At 41.4% G+C, this 20,419-nt stretch overlaps 1 protein-coding gene and 1 long non-coding RNA gene across 4 annotated transcripts in view; one reads left to right on the top strand and one right to left on the bottom strand.

Annotated features, from left to right (window-relative positions):
* Positions 1–20,419, top strand: part of LOC142655504 (uncharacterized) — a 92,217-nt gene that overhangs the window by 39,183 nt on the left and 32,615 nt on the right. The window lies entirely within an intron of this gene.
* CDK15 (cyclin dependent kinase 15) overlaps positions 647–20,419 on the bottom strand; it is a 161,786-nt gene continuing 142,013 nt past the window's right edge. For 2 of the 3 annotated variants that reach the window (XM_075829738.1, XM_075829740.1), the window contains 2 exons: positions 11,704–11,824; positions 647–1,158 (listed from right to left, as the gene is read on the bottom strand). In XM_075829738.1, the coding sequence (XP_075685853.1) occupies positions 11,715–11,824 (110 nt within the window). In that variant the 3' untranslated portion in view covers positions 647–1,158; positions 11,704–11,714. The other variant, XM_075829739.1, reaches the window with a different exon arrangement.

The following is a 20,419-nucleotide window of genomic DNA, read 5'->3' as shown; positions in this document are numbered from 1 at the left end:
CCCTCTGGCCTGCACATCACAATATTTTTCATCCCTGCCTTACTAGAGCCATAACTTTATTTATTTTTCCATCGAAGTAGCCCTAAGCAGGCTTTTTTATGCGGGACAAGCTGTAGTTGCAATTTGGACCATTTTGGGTTAGATGCAACTTTTTATCACTTTTTACTGCATTTTGCAAGATGGCCAAAAAATTTATTTTGGGATGGCATGCTGGATTACTTTTTTCTGATGAACCAACAATTTCTTATAGCTTGGAATTTGTTTAAATAAATCCCTGCTCACTCTAGGCTTAGGAGTCCCTAAGTGGGCGGTCCCACTTAGTGATTAACAGCTATGTCTCTATGGATGTTCACACAAGGAAGACTCATACATCCTGAGCAGGTGTTGAGAGCCCATCACAATCATATGAATGGAGAATTCACCACGGAATCTGAAAAGTGGTAATAAAATACATCCATGGAGGATCCTTTGTATTAGACATTTGTTGCACTGAGCAATAATAATTGCATATTGTATGATATTTGGTGGATTACCTGTAGATTACAGTTCTTTGGGATCTCAGTATATTTTTACCAATCTGTCAATATAAACTGACACATGATATCTAATAACAGAATTAAGCAAAACAAAGAAGTGATCATGTGATATCATACATAAGTTTATTTTAGATGATTTTAGCAGTGTTTTTACTTTATATTTAAATGTACAGCAAAAATGTAAGTCAGCAGTTAAAAAAGTGAACATTTCGAGATCTCTTATTCTTATTTCACTCCAGTAAAATCACAATCTGTAGGTAAAAGGCAGCGGAGATCTGTTTCCATAACGTTACCAATGAATTTGGGCAGAAAACATAATGTTATTCTTAAGAAAATACTATTGTACTACTGATAAACATTGTTTCCACTAGACAGTCAACTTCTCATAGGGTCTCTGCTTCAGAAAAGCAGCAAAGCTTCAGCAGAAGTAATTCGTCCTGCTGTGGAGAACGGGATAAAGCAGGTTATATCTTTCTGTAAGGTGCATGATTCTTCCATCTTGTTTCAAGATGGCTTCTCTAATAAGAAGGCAGCAGGTAGGGGAAGGTGTGCACAGTAGGATGGAAGGCTGGTACATTCAAACAGGTGCATTCCGGGCTTGCGGCCGAATGTCCAACTAGGGCTATAAAGTGTAAAAAACAAATAGTACTTTATAAGCATATAACATGTAATGTATCACACAACAATGAGGCTACGTATTCATGAAGATCCCAGGCATGAAGCGCCTTAAAAAGGCAAAAACCACTTGTTGCCAGATTTCCTGAATAGTTTACTTAGAACAGTGACGAGGTTCATAAGCAAGTGATCTATAGCAAATGAAAGACAAAGAAAAATAAACTACAGTTTACTAAGTTACTGCAAGAGGCCAAAAGTTAATTAATCTAAACCATTGACTTCCTGCTAGAATTAATTCCTTTGATCAATCCTCCCCTCAACTAAGAAAAACATGAGATAACTTAAGGATCACATGACATTGCACTGTGTACTTCTCACTTCCTGTGTTTTCATATATATATATATATATATATATATATATATATATACAGTGAAGGAAATAAGTATTTGATCCCTTGCTGATTTTGTAAGTTTGCCCACTGTCAAAGACATGAACAGTATAGAATTTTTAGGCTAGGTTAATTTTACCAGTGAGAGATAGATTATATAAAAAAAAAAAAAGAAAATCACATTGTCAAACTTATATATATTTATTTGCATTGTGCACAGAGAAATAAGTATTTGATCCCTTTGGCAAACAAGACTTAATACTTGGTGGCAAAACCCTTGTTGGCAAGCACAACAGTCAGACGTTTTTTGTAGTTGATGATGAGGTTTGCACACATGTTAGATGGAATTTTGGCCCACTCCTCTTTGCAGATCATCTGTAAATCATTAAGATTTCGAGGCTGTCGCTTGGCAACTCGGATCTTCAGCTCCCTCCATAAGTTTTCGATGGGATTAAGGTCTGGAGACTGGCTAGGCCACTCCATGACCTTAATGTGCTTCTTTTTGAGCCACTCCTTTGTTGCCTTGGCTGTATGTTTCGGGTCATTGTCGTGCTGGAAGACCCAGCCACGAGCCATTTTTAATGTCCTGGTGGAGGGAAGAAGGTTGTCACTCAGGATTTGACGGTACATGGCTCCATCCATTCTCCCATTGATGCCGTGAAGTAGTCCTGTGCCCTTAGCATAGAAACACCCCCAAAACATAATGTTTCCACCTCCATGCTTGACAGTGGGGACGGTGTTCTTTGGGTCATAGGCAGCATTTCTCTTCCTCCAAACACGGCGAGTTGAGTTAATGCCAAAGAGCTCAATTTTAGTATCATCTGACCACAGCACCTTCTCCCAATCACTCTCAGAATCATCCAGATGTTCATTTACAAACTTCAGACGGGCCTGTACATGTGTCTTCTTGAGCAGGGGGACCTTGCGGGCACTGCAGGATTTAAATCCATTACGGCGTAATGTGTTACCAATGGTTTTCTTGGTGACTCTGGTCCCAGCTGCCTTGAGATCATTAACAAGTTCCCCCCGTGTAGTTTTCGGCTGAGCTCTCACCTTCCTCAGGATCAAGGATACCCCACGAGGTGAGATTTTGCATGGAGCCCCAGATCGATGTCGATTGACAGTCATTTTGTATGTCGTCCATTTTCTTCCTATTGCACCAACAGTTGTCTTCTTCTCACCCAGTGTCTTACTTATGGTTTTGTAGCCCATTCCAGCCTTGTGCAGGTCTATGATCTTGTCCCTGACATCCTTAGAAAGCACTTTGGTCTTGCCCATGTTGTAGAGGTTAGAGTCAGAATGATTAATTGAGTCTGTGGACAGGAGTCTTTTATACAGGTGACCATTTAAGACAGCTGTCTTTAATGCAGGCACCAAGTTGATTTGGAGCGTGTAACTGGTCTGGAGGAGGCTGAATTCTTAATGGTTGGTAGGGGATCAAATACATATTTCTCTGTGCACAATGCAAATAAATATATATAATTTTGACTATGTGATTTTCTTTTTTTTTTATATATAATCTATCTCTCACTGGTAAAATTAACCTAGCCTAAAAATTCTAGACTGTTCATGTCTTTGACAGTGTCCAAACTTACAAAATCAGCAAGGGATCAAATACTTATTTCCTTCACTGTATATATATATATACATACAGTGAAGGAAATAAGTATTTGATCCCCTGCTGATTTTGTAAGTTTGCCCACTGTCAAAGACATGAACAGTCTAGAATTTTTTGGCTAGGTTAATTTTACCAGTGAGAGATAGATTATATTTTAAAAAAAAACTGAAAATCACATTGTCAAAATTATATATATTTATTTGCATTGTGCACAGAGAAATAAGTATTTGATCCCTTTGGCAAACAAGACTTAATACTTGGTGGCAAAACCCTTGTTGGCAAGCACAGCAGTCAGACGTTTTTTGTAGTTAATGATGAGGTTTGCACACATGTTAGATGGAATTTTGGCCCACTCCTTTTTGCAGATCATCTGTAAATCATTACGATTTCGAGGTTGACGCTTGGCAACTCGGATCTTCAGCTCCCTCCATAAGTTTTTGATGGGATTAAGGTCTGGAGACTGGCTAGGCCACTCCATGACCTTAATGTGCTTCTTTTTGAGCCACTCCTTTGTTGACTTGGCTGTATGTTTTGGGTCATTGTCGTGCTGGAAGACCCAGCCACAAGCCATTTTTAATGTCCTGGTGGAGGGAAGGAGGTTGTCACTCAGGATTTGACGGTACATGGCTCCATCCATTCTCCCATTGATGCGGTGAAGTAGTCCAGTGCCCTTAGCAGAGAAACACCCCCAAAACATAATGTTTCCACCTCCAGAGTGGGGACGGGGTTCTTTGGGTCATAGGCAGCATTTCTCTTCCTCCAAACACGGTGAGTTGAGTTAATGCCAAAGAGCTCAATTTTAGTCTCATCTGACCACAGCACCTTCTCCCAATCACTCTCAGAATCATCCAGATGTTCATTTGCAAACTTCAGATGGGCCTGTACATGTGCCTTCTTGAGCAGGGGGACCTTGCGGCACTGCAGGATTTTAATCCATTACGGCGTAATGTGTTACCAATGGTTTTCTTGGTGACTGTGGTCCCAGCTGCCTTGAGATCATTAACAAGTTCCCCCCGTGTAGTTTTCGGCTGAGCGCTCACCTTCCTCAGGATCAAGGATACCCCACGAGGTGAGATTTTGCATGGAGCCCCAGATCGATGTCGATTGACAGTCATTTTGTATGTCTTCCATTTTCTTACTATTGCACCAACAGTTGTCTCCTTCTCACCCAGCGTCTTACTTATGGTTTTGTAGCCCATTCCAGCCTTGTGCAGGTCTATGATCTTGTCCCTGACATCCTTAGAAAGCTCTTTGGTCTTGCCCATGTTGTAGAGGTTAGAGTCAGACTGATTAATTGAGTCTGTGGACAGGAGTCTTTTATACGGGTGACCATTTAAGACAGCTGTCTTTAATGCAGGCACCAAGTTGATTTGGAGCGTGTAACTGGTCTGGAGGAGGCTGAACTCTTAATGGTTGGTAGGGGATCAAATACTTATTTCTCTGTGCACAATGCAATTAAATATATATAATTTTGACTATGTGATTTTCTTTTTTTTTTTTTATATATATAATCTATCTCTCACTGGTAAAATTAACCTAGCCTAAAAATTCTAGACTGTTCATGTCTTTGACAGTGGGCAAACTTACAAAATCAGCAAGGGATCAAATACTTATTTCCTCCACTGTATATATATAAATAAATATACAACCAAACCAAATTGCTATACAGTAGCCATAATACATCTATTATATAATCGACAGGGACATGGTGTCGGAAGCTCACATAGAGCTCCGCCCACATAGAGCTCCGCCCACAGCCCAACCGCCAGTTAGCTCCGCCCACAGCCAGAAGACTGAGGAAGGAGATGTGAGTGAATAGTGGCGTAGCTATAATGCCCCCCTCCATACACAGTATAATTCCCCCCTCCCTCCCATACACAGTATAATGCCCCCCTCCCTCCCATACACAGTATAATGCCCCCCTCCCTCCCATACACAGTATAATGCCCCCATATGTACGGACCTAATAGAAAAATAATAACATACATACTTACCTATCCCCGTTCCCCTGCCGGGTGGAGGATCCTTCTCCTCCTCCGGTTTGTGCGATGTGAGTGACTCGCATACAGGCGCGATGACGTCACTACATCGCGCCTGCCTTCGACGAGCCGCTCACAGCACACTGAGCACAGTGCAGAGGAGGCAAAGGATCCTCCAGCCATCGTGGGAACGGGGATAGGTAAGTATGTATGTTATTATTTTTCTATTTGGTCCGTACATATGGGGGCATTATACTGTGTATGGGAGGGAGGAGGGCATTATACTGTGTATGGGAGGGAAGGGGGTATTATACTGTGCATAGGAGGTAGGGGGGCATCATACTGTGTATGGGAGGGAGGGGGCATTATACTGTGTATGGGAGGGAGGGGGCAGCTATGGGGAGCATTATGCTGTGTGGGGGCAGCTATGGGAAGCATTATGCTGTGTGGGGGCAGCTATGGGGGGCATTATACTGTGTGGGGGAAGCTTTGGTGGCATTATACTGTGTGGGGGAAGCTATATGAGACATTATACTGTGTGGGGGCAGCTACGGGGGGGCATTATACTGTGTGGGCAGCTATGGGGCATTATACTGTGGGGGCATTATACTGTGTGGAGGAAGCTATGAGGGGCATTATACTATGGGGGACAGCTATGAGGGGCATTATACTGTGGGGGGCAGCTATGGGGAGCATTATGCTGTGTGGGGGCAGCTATGGGGAGCGTTATGCTGTGTGGGGGCAGCTATGGGGGTATTATACTGTGTGGGGGAAGTTATGTGGGCATTATACTGTGTGGGGGAAGCTATATGAGACATTATACTGTGTGGTGGCAGCTACGAGGGGGCATTATACTGTGTGGGCAGCTATGGGGCATTATACTGTGGGGGCAGCTATGGGGGGATTTTCTATACTAGTTAAAATATATTTCTTCTAGCTCATGATGTCCCCTGTATTTTGAAATTTTAGGATAACCTTTTTTCTTTGTATACTCCTTTGTATTTCTTAAAGTGACCAAAGACACGCCTATATTTTGTCCAATCCAGCATATAATGAGTTGTCAAATTGAAAGGGATTATCTAGTGAAAAAAAATTGATGGCCTAACCTCAGGATAGGCCATTAATATCTGATCGGCGGGGTCCAGCTCTCGGCACCCTGCAAAACATCAGTTAAAAGGGGCAAAAAAAAATCCAGAAAAAATGAACACAGCACTCCAAACAGGCTGAATATCAGGCCATGTGCACATTACCAGAGGATGAATCAGTTACCAAATTTGAATGCAGACAAGCTTTCTGAGCTTGAGAAAGGTTCTGCGTTGAATCGAAACATCGCACGCTTGGGGTGAAATTGAAACAACCTTGCTTTCATCTACATTGAATTCCTGGTGCCGTGCCTTCTTCTATGGTTTTATGTATATATATATATATATATATATATATATATATATATATATATATATATATATATATATATACACACAGTTTTGCTATTAAAAACTATTTGTCCCTCACCCGATTTCTTCTGTGCTAATTTGTCACATGTAAATGGTTCATCTAATTAATTTTAATATAAGATAAATACGACACGAGTAAACACAAGATGCAGCTTTTAAATGATTATTTAATTTATTGAGGACAAAGATTTATTCAAAACCTATATAGCCCATGTGAAGAAAGGAATTGCCTCCTAAACCTAAACATTTGCGATAACTGGCGAAGAGTCTTTTAGATCCCTCTGTAGACATTTTAGCCTGTTCTTCTTTGCAGAATTGTTATAGTTTGGATAAATTAGAGAATAAACTACCCGTTTAAGGTCTTGCCATGGCATCTCAATGGGATTCATGTCAGGACGTTGACTCGGCCACTCCAAAAACTTATCGTGTACATTGACCTTAACTGAGGAAATTGAGGCCTGCACTTCTTTAGATGTTCGTCCGGGTACTTTTGTGAACTCTTGGATAAATCTATGATGCCACCTTGGTAATGTTTTTGTAGGCTAGCCAACAGTGGTTCACCACTGTTCCAAGTTTTCTCCATTTGTGGATAATGGCTCTCACTGAGGTTTTCTGGAGTACCACAGCCTTAGCAATGGCCTTGTAACCCTTTCCAGACTGGTAGATTTCAGTGACTTTGATTGGCATCTGTATTTGAATCTCTTTAGAACGTGGCATCATGTGCTGTTCTTTAAGACCTTCTACCCGGCTTCACATTGCCAGACAGGTTCTATTTAAGTGATGTTTAGATTCAACAGGTCTGGCAGTAATCATGCCTGGTTGTGGCTAGTGAAATTAAGCCCAATTGTCAATTGAATTAGGTTAACTGGCTGATTTAGTAGCTAAGGGGGCAATTACTTTTTCACATAGGGCCAGGTAGGGCTGAACAGCATTTTTCCTTCAATAAATGAAATCATCATTTAAAAACAGCATTTTGTGTTTACTTGGGCTATCTTTCTGTAATATAGTAGTTTGATGATCTGTAACAATTAAGTGTAACAAATGTACAAAAAAAAAAAAGAATAGTCTATATATAAAGTCTGCTAAATATACCCCAGCCCTGCACATACATGATATATGGCATATGTACTGCAGACTTTATATTTGGACTCCATATATGCAAAGTTTATAAATTCTGCTAAATGTACCCCAGCCCTTGCACATTCATACACATTCCTGTATGTCACATTTGCTCATTAGTCCGGGCCTGGATCTTATAGGAATGTGTACAACTGTATATATAGTATATATATACACTCCTCAACATTGAAATTGCAACACCAAGAAGGAAAAGTTTTGGAATTGCGGAAATCACAGGATAGATAGACATGGTAATGATCTGCAAATGATAAAAAAATGCAAACAAAATATTCCAAGCATCTTTATTTATTCAGTATTAGCGCCACACGCAGAAATACACGCACTTACACGCCTTGGTATGCTATCAATGAGGTTATTAATGGTTGTCTGAGGAGTGTTATACCACGCTGAATGATCTTGGGCATGCAAGATTGGCTGCTGGCAGCTCCCTTTGCAATTGCCGACCAATGACATTCTGAGACGCTGCAATGACATTCTGAGACGCTGCAGGCCAAGGTAGAACGTTTAGGCCTTTCAGGTTGCTCACAGTAGCACTAGTAACATGCGGCCTGGCATTGTCCTGTTGAGAAACGACTTCTGGGACACTTTGGAGGAATGATTGTACCACTGGTTCCATGACCAAATCAAGGTAATGCCGAGCTGTTAGTGTACCTGAAATGAAGATAAGAGGGGTTTGGCTACAATACATTATGCCACCACACACCATAATCAAGGGAGTAGGACTGGTATGATGTTCCCATCATGGCGTTGCCCACATGGTCTCCAGACCGATCTCTGGCTATCATTGTATTCGAGACAAAAGCGGGACTCATCGCTGAGGAGGATGAACCTCCATTCCAGCCTCCATTGCCGTCTTGCTGTGCACCATGATAGCCTCTGTGACCAGTGGGGTGTGGTTAATGGAACACCTGTAGATGGACGTCTGGCTCGTAGCCCAATATTATGAAAACATCTTCTGATGGTTTATGTCGACATTGGTTGCCGCCCAAGGCTTGGGATATGACATCCAATTTCACTTGCAATACAGAAAGGATCACTATGTGCCATTCTTTCAATCAGACTATCTGTCTGTGCAGAGGTTCTTCTCGGCACACCTCTTGCTGTCATTCCCGTTTGTTGTTGTTCTCCCAACCTCCAGGATGTGCAGCGTTGAACAGTGCTCCCATCTCGGCCTAGGTGCATAGCGATCTGTCGGGGTGATAAACCAAGTTCTCTTAGTTCAAGGATTCTGTCCCTCTCAGTTTGCGACAAGTGGCAATAACTGGCAAAGATGAACAGGAGGCTTCGCACAATCATCCGGTCATGGTCCGTGGGTATGTGGACCCACTAGGCCGCACCGCCATAGCGGGGAGGCAGCTGGCCAAACCACAGAGAACCCCAGCAATACAAAGTCCCGCACTAGGGTACCTGAATAGTCCAGACAGTGGCCGAGGCTTTGGCACGGATGGAGGTGGGTGCAGAAGGTTACACCATACGTGGCAGATGACAGCAGGTGCAGCATGTTGCCCCAGACATGGTGGATCACACTGGACGTGGAAGATTGCACTGGACGTGGCAGATGACAGAAGGTGCAGCACGTTGCACCAGACGTGGCGGATCACACTGGATGTGGAAGATGGCACTGAGCGTTGCAGATGACACAGGACGTGGCAAACGACTGCAGGGGCACTAGACACGACTCCAACACTAGTAGGCACAGGAACAAGAACACAGCACGGGATACAGGAACAGGTAACAGAGCACGGGTAACAACTGGAAAGGGAAAACACTAAGGGACCATTTGCAAGACTAACCTGGGATACACTAACAACGCTTATGCAAGGATCAGAAGGGCAGGGCCCTTCTTATAGTCCAGGAAATCATTGCAGTTTATTATGATGATTGTCCACATGTGCGCGCGCTGGCCCTATAAGACCGGGCATGAACGTGCGTGTGCACCCTACGGGACACAGCGGACTGGAGCGGAAGTGAGCGCTGGCGTCTCCTAGGAAGGAGATGCGAGCCTGTGCTCACTGATCCGTGGCTGCAGGCGTCAGAAGTTGGGTAAACCCGACGGCCCGTGGCCATGGACGCTACACATCCCACACCACTTGATCCCATTTTTGAGGTTTCATGTGGCTAAAAAACTTTGCTTTCAATCTGGCTCTTATGTTCCTCTTACGTGCATCAGATTGGAGGTAGGCGCTTGAAAATGTCATAATTTGCAGATCTCAGCGCCAGATGCTACTTCCTCGATTTGCGTAACTTTACGGCTTGACCTTCTTGATGGTGCAATTTCAATGTTGAGGAGTGTGTGTGTGTGTGTGCGTGTGTGTGTGTGTGTGTGTGTGCAGAGTTGGGGTATATTTAGCAGACTCTATATTATAAAGACACTATTGAGGCACAAAAACTGTTCTGGGGAGTGTGACTGTTAACGGGAGAAGTGGCTATTATGGAGGTACAGAGGTTGCAATGGGTATGTAGACACTGTTATGGGCGTTCTGTAGCTGTTATGAAGGCTGTCATTAAGGGGGTTTGGTGTCTGTTATAGGGGCATAGTGGCTGAATTTGTATTGTGACACAAAAGCGTTTGTCCTGACACTGCGACTATAAAGGGGAGAAGCGGCTTTTATGGCTGCTTATAAAGTTTATACACAGAGCAGTCAAATGGTGTTGAGAAGTAGAACTTATCCCAAGCTTACCATCCAATGACTGGGAATTAGAATTTATTTTTTTTCAATTTTAAAGCAAAATTCAGGTGCTTATTTATAAGTATTAAGTATTGCTTTTTTTTAGCCTTTTTTCTCCTTAGCAAAAAAATTATTGGAAGAGGTTCCCCAAGTTAAGATTTTTTCAGGGGTTCCAGAACATTTTTTTTGAAACACTGCTATGGGTCTGGCTCTGTATGCTGTATGGTCTCTGGGGGAAGAACTGTACTACATCACTTCCTGGAGACTGTGAGAGTTTATGACATTTCTCTGTCAATTGACTCCTATTCTTTCCACCTGCCAAAAAGCGCACACACTCTGCTCCACTGTCTAGACAGATAATACAGAAAGGAAGTGTGCATCTCCAATATGGAGATAATCAATAGCTACAACATAAAAAAAAAAAAAAACACACATTACTCCTATTCTATAGACTTACATCTAATTCATGAAACTAAAATTAAATACATGAGACATTCCCTATCAGGATGCTGCACATTTTGGCCTTGCAGTGAATGTCTACCTTGAGTTCAATATATAAACAATATGAGGTAAGCTCCCTCTAGTGGACGCTGCAGGCAACCAGAAGTTTAGCATTTAACGTTTTGTATACAGGGGGTTTTGAGCTCTGTATCTGAAAAATGTATCTTGTTACTTTATGTCTACGTCTATGAAAAGAGGGGCGAAAAGAATGGGCATGGACTGGATGGAATTTAACCTGTCTGATCCTGTCAGGAAACACTGGGTGAAGTCAAACTGTCTACATAGACATCATATTGTCAAGAATCTCTTATCTTTGGCCAGCTTTAGGGACGTTAGATTGTAAGCTCAGGTAGACATTGATATGAATAAACTTTTGTTTAATTTTATGTAAAGTATTCTATATAAGGGTATGTTCACACGGGCTATTTTTGAACGTTTTTCGGGCCATAAACATCACGAAAAATGGCTGAAAAATCGGAAGCAGAACGCCTTCAAACATCTGCCCATTGATTGCAATAGGAAATATGATGTTCTGTTCCGACGAGGCGATTTTTTACGCCTCGTTTTCCAAAAACGGCGGGTAAAAGACGCCCATTTTTTAGTATGCATGTAAACATACCCTAAAAGTAATAATATGACGAATAACTGGAATTTGCAAAGACAATTTTCTCCTAACATAGACACTTATTAATGAGTTTTACTGCAGACTCAGTTTTTACTTTCCAAGTAAATGCATAGTATACATACATTTGTTATGCACTTTTGTTACACTGGCACATGAGCAGGTGCTGAGTAGACTCACCTTTGTAATGTTCACCATGGCTTATGATGTACGGCTTGCTGAGAAACTTTTCGATGAGGGATAAACAGATCTCGGATTTCAGGTTTAAGACTTAGCCCAGGTACAGTGAATATGGACCGCACTGAAAGTAAACACACGTATGGTAAGTCTTTACCCAACGGTCCTTTAGTTACAGCTACTATACTATAGTGTCTGTGACCATACGACAAAAAGGACTGGCTCTATTTAGATTAGCAATACCTATAAGGCAATTTACCCATTTAAGGCTTCGTTGACATCTGCTTCAGGGCTCCATTCCGGCGTTCCTTCTGAGCTTTCCGTCAGAACGGAACCCTGACTGAAACAAACGGAAACCATAGGTTTCCGTTTGCATTGCCATTGATTTCAATGGTGACGGATCCGGTTCAAATGGTTTCCGTTTGTTGACTACGGTATTCATTCCGTCAAAACGACGGAACCCTTGCACAACTGAGACAAACGGAAATTATTTGCACCGGATCCATTACCATTGAAATTAATGGTGATGCAAACGGTGGTTTCCGTTTGTTTCGGTCAGGGTTCCATTCTGATGGGAAGCTCTGACGGAATGCCAGAACGGAGCCCCGACGCAGATGTGAACAAAGCCTTATTATCATAACGTTTTATACAGAACAATGTGTAGCAGAATAAAAAAACGTGGTCCTTGTAGACTCTTCAGTACAGATGACTCAGTATGGATGGCAAATATACACTGCTTAAAAAAAAAAGAAGGGAACACTTAAATCACACATCAGATCTCGATGAATGAAAGATTCAAGTTGAAAATCTTTATGAATATAAATTGTGTAATTAGTTGAAAACAACACAGTCAATTAAAACCAAAATCATCAACCAATTGAGGGCTGGATTCCAATCACCCCAAAAATCAAAGTTAAAAATTTAAATCACAGGTGATCCCAATTTGCATGAATTTTATCACTTAATTCATAATGTGACTCAATAATATGTATGAGCCCCGCGTGAATGTATGCACTTCCGAGAACGTTTTTGGCATGCTCCTGATGAGACGGCTGGATCAGGGCATCAGTGACCTCATGTCTGATGCACTGATTTATAATGTCCCAGAGATTCTCAATTGGATTCAGGTCTGGAGAATGTGAGGGCGATTCAATGGCATCAATGCCTTCATCATCCATGAACTGCCTAAACATTCAGATTGGTATAATTGACTCGGGGTTTTACTGTGATGCTTAAATGTCCCTTTAATTTTTTTGCGCAGTGTACATTGCTCTCCTTAGATGTATCCCAAATATTCAGTTCCTATGATCAGCATTTAGCGACCAAATTTCATAAAGAGGTTTGTGCAATAGACACTTGTTCAGTTATTTTAGCCTGTTACAAAACAAAAAGTCCACTACATTTGGAATACCTTGTATAATACATCCAGCTAAAAAGGTCTTCTATTTTGCAGACTGAAGTAATTGTGATGAAATTGCAGTCCTCAATTGCCCTTTCTACAATCGGAGATGAAGTTGGCACAGCGATCAGCTGATCGCTGTTGATCTGGCTTCAGAAACACCCAGGGAGAAAAGCTGCGACATTTCAATGTCGCTTCCCCAGAGTGAGAGCAATATGTCCGAATAGGAATTTGTCTACAAAAAAAAGTTGATAATATTTGTAAATACATTGCATTGCTCATCTTGTACTGATCCTGAGTTTTACCCAGTGTTATAGCCCAGAGCTGCATTTACAATTCTACTGGCTCCAGAGCTGTACTCCAATATTCTGTGCTGGCTCTATACAGAGCGTGCACTGGTTATTTGTATTTTTGGAGGTATGGTATTTATACAAGGTGATATGCAATAAACTCAATTAGGGAAAACTAATTTTCCTACTTCTTTAAAGGAGGCTAAAAGTGTTAGTGGGTCTGTTGACAATTTTGCTGACTGTTTCCAATAACAACCAGCAGAATTGTAAATTATACATTATATCAATCTATAAATTGTAAAACGGGGTTCAAAGATGAACATACATGTTAAACCTGGTCATATATAGATCTCATTTACATAAACAGGTCAACATAGTAGCTCAGATGAAAGGCTTATTATTTATTGATATGGTGAGATATACTTGGCAGCTAAGTTTCTATGAGTGAAGTGTTCTGTTGAGCTCTAAACTTTTAAAAAACTGAAAATCAGTTCAACCCAGAAACTTGTGTACATTCAAGGCAGCTCATTAAGTTGGAGAAGATAATATAACACTGTGCAGATGCAATCTGAGAATAAACTGTTCTCCCTGTCTGCTTGTCGACGCAGTTAATCTCCCATCTTCCAATTCTAGGCAGTCACTTGCATATTTATTTATTCTGCGCACGAGGCTCCAGAGATAATTAGACTGTCAGATTCAGAGTTAATAAGAAATTGCCAGGGAGCGAAGGCATCTTCTGTGTCTTTCACACTCTCTTCATCTTCTATTTTATTATCTTGTGTGCTTAGTGGCTTTATTTCACTTGCTGTTTCCTATGCTGTGTATTTTCTTCTCTGGAAGCTCACTGTCTTAATTAAGAGATCACTTATTTCCAAACGGTGCTCTAGGTAGGTGTAACTGGATCTATTCATTGAGATAAGACCACTGTTATCTTATCAGCACAATGAATCTTTGCTAACACTTAAAGGGAATGTGTCGCTAGAAATTATTCTTTTATTTTTTCAGTTAAACAATTATTATTTAAGTGATTACACATTGTTATCATTTTTTTAATTTTTTCACAAGTCAGGAAATATTATAAATTAGATTCTAATTTATAACACTTCCATGTGCTGGCCACTAGAGGGAGCAGTTCCCAAAATTGCAGCATGGTCACTGTCAACCTCATTGATTTATGCTGCAAATTTGGGGTGGACACACTCTCTCTAGTGTCCTCACACAATCCCCCCTCTCTTCTTCTGGCTAGTGCCAGGAGAAGGAAGGGTTTGAATCTTCAAAGCTCCTACACTGTGTGCCGCCATTTTCTGAGCGACTGCACAGTGTAGGAGGATTAGATACTGGGCTCAACAGACAGTATCACACGAACATAATACAAACATCACATCATCACACACACACATAATCATAATACACAAATTACCTGCCACCGCCTCCGCTGGTATACGCTCCTATTCTTTGCGCCTGAACATATGGCCGGAAGCTGTGACCGGAAGTCGTCATCTTACTGTCCGGCAGCGGCTTCCGGTCCACATGAAAATGGCGCCGGATTTCGCACTGCGAACGAGCTTCGTTTTGGTCTTTGTGGGAGCGGCGCATGTTCGCATTCTCTATGGGGTTGTATGTGCCGTATTCCATCTCTGTATGTGTCATTAATCGACACATACAGAGATGAAAAAAAAATGGCAGCCCCATAGAGAAGTAAAAGTTTGAACACAGTAAAAATTAGAACGTGACAACACTAATAAATCCAATTTTTGTTTATACTTTATTAAAAGCAATATAATAGAAAAAAAAATCATGACACCTTCCCTTTAAAGTAGTTTTACACAGCCTGACCCAGGCCGTGTAAACGAGCGCCAATCAACCAGACAGCTAGTTGCTCGGCGCTCGTTTGCTCCATCCACAAGGAGCTAATATGGGGACGAGAACTCGCTACCATACATTATTATCTTGTCGGCAACGCATCTCCCTTTTTACATACAACGATAATATTTTCAGTATTTAAACGATACGATCAGCTGATGAATGAGCATTTGCTCATTCATCAGCTGATCGTTGTCCTGTTCACACAGGGAAATTATCAGGTTTGCCCGATAATTGGCCAGTGTAAAAGGATCTCAAAGGCTAGTTTACACAGGCCTTTCTGCCCATAACGATAGCAGATCAACGATATAACAAGTCGATCAGGGCTCATTAACATGCCCATTTACACAGGCCAATGCTTTCTGTATGGGTATTAACGATCGTTCAGACCCCAACAGTTTGCATCATTGTCGGCGGCACATTTCCCTGTTTACACAGGGAATTATGCTGCCAACAATTATGATTTTATATCCTGCATAAACTATATGGTCCGTTTGCTTGTTTGTCGGCTGATTGCTGCCCTGTCTACACGGGCCAATACTTCATAAGAACACTCATTCGGCCGAATATTGGTCCATGTAAATGGACCTTAACCTTACAAGATGCCCTTGGCCTAACAAGAGACAAATTGGTTATGGAATAAGAGCATTTGGATTGTAGGCTACGGACACCTTTGACATGGAAAAAAATATATATTTACGTATGGTAGTGGTTACCTAAACTTAAAAAAGTTGCACTAAGTTTCAGGCTGCAATCTTCATTCATTTTCAGACCACCTGATATGCAGCTTACAACTTGCTCCTAGTTTTAGACTTTTCTCCTGTGGACGTGTTTCTCCCAATAATACATGCTGGATGTGAGTTTGCTGCTATCTTCACTAGCTCTCATGTATAAGCACAAATTGTTTCCTGTACAGCTTTCTCCTTCTACATCCCATGAGGGATCGCCTCTTCTTTGTGCTAAAAGATACTGCCTGCCATTGTTTTTTTTCCTTTTTCGCTACAATGATAGCCTGTGGGATTTTCGTCCCTATCTACACTCTGATACTGACAGCCTGTGATCTGCCCTCCTTAAAGACTTAAATGCTTTCCTCCTTCTCCACACTCTGATCTTCCATGTACCACCTTCTCCCTCTCCCTGCTGTAGAAATCGCCACCACAGTTACACATTTTGTACGGTTGAAAAAAAAGACACATGTCCATCACTCAGGAGCAGTGTGCTGTGGTATCTACGTCAGAAACAGCAGGATAGCCAGCCATGTAGAGGAGCTACACAGGCTCTACAGCAGAAAAATGGTAGGACACTTTTAATGAAAACTATTTAGAAAATGCTTATTTTTGCATTTAGGAAGCAAATGAGCAGAAAAAAAAAATTCTGTGCAAAGGTATCCATAACCTTAAAATATTTACAGTAGATCATTACAATTAACAATAGCTGTAGGGATACAGCATTATCATCATAACCACATGTGGTTTCTGTAGGTTGGGTGCCACATTTATCAATCTAATTGTGCATTTTATGGTGCATGAGACGCCAACATATTATTTTGTCCTTTGTGGGACGTAATTTTCGCCATGCACATCAGTTTGTAAAACTGGAGTGACAAGTGAGCGCAAATCAGAAAAAAAAGTTGCATCACTGTTCTATACAGAAAAAGTGCCATCATTTTAGACACTGTGAATGTTAATAGCAGTGATGTATGTTGTGACAGAGTTATCAAAGATAGCACATGCAGTCATTAAGTTTTTCGCAGTATGTGTCAATAAAGTAGTCTAGCTTTAACTTAGACGTTAACTAAAATGACTCCACATTTGATAAATGTGAGCCATCGACATTTGTAAGCAGGACTGTAACAATCTACACTACCGTTCAAAAGTTTGGGGTCACCCAGACAATTTTATGTTTTCCATGAAAACTCACACTTATTTTTATCAAATGAGTTGCAAAATGACTAGAAAATATAGTCAAGACATTGACAAGGTTAGAAATACAGATTTTTATTTGAAATAATAAGAATGCTCCATTTGCAGCAATTACAGCATTGCAGACTTTTGGCATTCTAGCTGTTAATTTGCTGAGGTAATCGGGAGAAATTTTACCCCAGGCTTCCAGAAGGCCCTCCCACAAGTTGGATTGGCTTGATGGGCACTTCTTGCGTACCATACGGTCAAGCTGCTCCCACAACTGCTCTATGGGGTTGAGATCTGGTGACTGCGCTGGCCACTCCATTACAGATAGAATACCTGCTGCCTGCTTCTTCCCTAAATAGTTCTTGCATAATTTGGAGGTGTGCTTTGGGTCATTGTCCTGTTGTAGGATGAAATTGGCTCCAATCAAGCGCTGTCCACAGGGTATGGCATGGCGTTGCAAAATGGAGTGATAGCCTTCCTTATTCAAAATCCCTTTTACCTTGTACAAATCTCCCACTTTACCAGCACCAAAGCAACCCCAGACCATCACATTACCTCCACCATGCTTGACAGATGGCGTCAGGCACTCTTCCAGCATCTTTTCAGTTGTTCTGCGTCTCACAAATGTTCTTCTGTGTGATCCAAACACCTCAAACTTCGATTCGTCTGTCCATAACACTTTTTTACAATCTTCCTCTGTCCAATGTCTGTGTGCTTTTGCCCATATTAATCTTTTCCTTTTATTAGCCAGTCTCAGATATGGCTTTTTTTTTTTGCCACTCTGCCCTGAGGGCCAGCATCCCGGAGTCGCCTCTTCACTGTAGACGTTGACACTGGCGTTTTGCGGGTACTATTTAATGAAGCTGCAAGCTGAGGACCTGTGAGGCGTCTATTTCTCAAACTAGAGACTCTAATGTACTTGTCTTGTTGCTCAGTTGTGCAGTGGGGACTCACACTTCTCTTTCTACTCTGGTTAGAGCCTGTGTGTGCTGTCCTCTGAAGGGAGTAGTACACACCGTTGTAGGAAATCTTCAGTTTCTTGGCAATTTCTCGCATGGAATAGCCTTCATTACTAAGAACAAGAATAGACTGTCGAGTTTCACATGAAAGCTCTCTTTTTCTAGCCATTTTGAGAGTTTAATCGAACCCACAAATGTAATGCTCCACATTCTCAACTAGCTCAAAGGAAGGTCAGTTTTATAGCTCCTCTAAACAGCAAAACTTTTTACAGCGGTGCTAACATACTTGCACAAGGGTTTTCAAGTGTTTTCTAATCATCCATTAGCCTTCTAACACAGTTAGCAACCACAATGTACCATTAGAACACTGGAGTGATGGTTGCTGGAAATGGGCCTCTATACACCTATGTAGATATTGCATTAAAAACCAGACGTTTGCAGTAAGAATAGTCATTTAGCACATTATCAATGTATAGAGTGTAAATCTGATTAATTTAATGTTATCTTCATTGAAAAAAACTGTGCTTTTCTTTCAAAAATAAGGAAATTTCTAAGTGACCCTAAACTTTTGAACGGTAGTGTATATAGGAAATTTTTCCCTTTTATCCAGAAGAGCATTTGTGAGGTCAGACACAGTTGAAGCATACAATTGTCCAAAATGTCTTGGTATGCTGAAGCATTAACAAAATTAGGGGCCTTGGCCAACACCTGAAAAACAACCCTATAGCATTATCGAACCTCCACCAAACAGTTGGCACAATGTAGTCAGGCAGGTAATATTCGTCTCACATTCGCCAAACCCAGACTCCTCCGTCAGACTGTCCACAGAACACGTTTCCACTGCTCCAGAGTCCAGTGGCGGCGTGCTTTACACCACTCCATTTGACGCTTGGTGATGTAAGGTTTCCATGCAGCTGCTCGGCCATGGAAAGCCATGCCATGAAGCTCCCAGCACACAGTTGTTGGGCTGATGTTAATGCCAGAAGAGGTTTGGAGCTCTGCAGTTGTTAGGTCAGCAGAGCGTTGTAACTTTTATGCACTATGCTCCTCAGCACTTGGTGACTCTGCTCTGTAACTTTACGTGTTCTGCCATGCTGAATTGGCTGAATTGGCTGAGTTGTGTGGTTTCAAAAACGCTTCTACTTTGCAATAGTACCACTCACAGTTAATAGTGGATTATCTAGGAGGGCAGCAATTTCATGAACTGACTTGTTGCAATGGTGCCATTCTATTTCAGTACCACACTGGAATTTAGTGAGCTCCTTAAAACAACCCATTCTTTCACAAATGTTTATAAAGGTAACTACATGGCTAGGTGCTGGATTTTATACACCTGTGGCAATGGACTGAATGAAACACCTGAACTCAATGATTAAGTGATGTGTCCCAATACTTTTCTCCATACATTATACAGTGGATATAAAAGTCTACACACCCCTGTTAAAATAATGAATAATTTCAGAACTTTTTCCACCTTTAAAGGGATCCTGTCATCAACATCTTACCTGTTAAACTTGCCTGACTCCTCAATGGCCGCAGCTGTCCAGAGTTCGTTCCTGTTCTCTTCTTTCCTGAAGTCCTCCTCTGTCGGTAAATATCGTCGTTTAAACTCTTCCCGCCTTTTATGGTAATTATTTTTCCCTCTGGGACGCAGCTTCTTAACCCCGCCCACCGTTGCCACCTGTCCAGCCCTTACTGGCTAAGGAGCTGTCAATCAAAAAGAAGGAGGTGGAGTCCACTCTGAGACGCTGGAGGAATGAAAATCTGACTCTTTTCAGATGAAGATTTGACTCTTTTCTGCTCATTTGCATACGGCGTGGGACCACTGAAAAACGGAATACTAAAGGTTCAGAGCTTACTTAGAACATATTTATAGCTTAGATGACAATGATTTTTCACCCACTTTCACCAGGTATTGCTGGCTTTATAGCTAAAATGCTGGTGACAGGTTCCCTTTAATGTGACCCATTATCTGTACAATTCCATTGAAAAACAAACTGAAATCATTTAGAGGGGAAAAATGAAAATAACAAAACTACAATAATGTGGTTGCATAAGTGTGAACACCCTCTTATAATTGGAGATGTGGTTGTGTTCAGGATTAGCCAATCACATTTAAACTCATGTTAAATAGTAGTCAGTACACAGCGGCCATTATTTAAAGTGATTCTGAGTAAACCCATATAAAGTTCAGCTGTTCTGTTAGGATTTGCCCGACATTTTCTTTGTTGCATGTGACATCAAAAGCCATGATCCATAAAGAGTTTACAACACATCAAAGGGATCTGATTGTTGAAA

Source organism: Rhinoderma darwinii, chromosome 6 (assembly GCF_050947455.1).
Source record: "Rhinoderma darwinii isolate aRhiDar2 chromosome 6, aRhiDar2.hap1, whole genome shotgun sequence".
NCBI lineage: Eukaryota > Metazoa > Chordata > Amphibia > Anura > Rhinodermatidae > Rhinoderma > Rhinoderma darwinii.
This window is presented reverse-complemented; position numbering and strand designations above follow the sequence as displayed.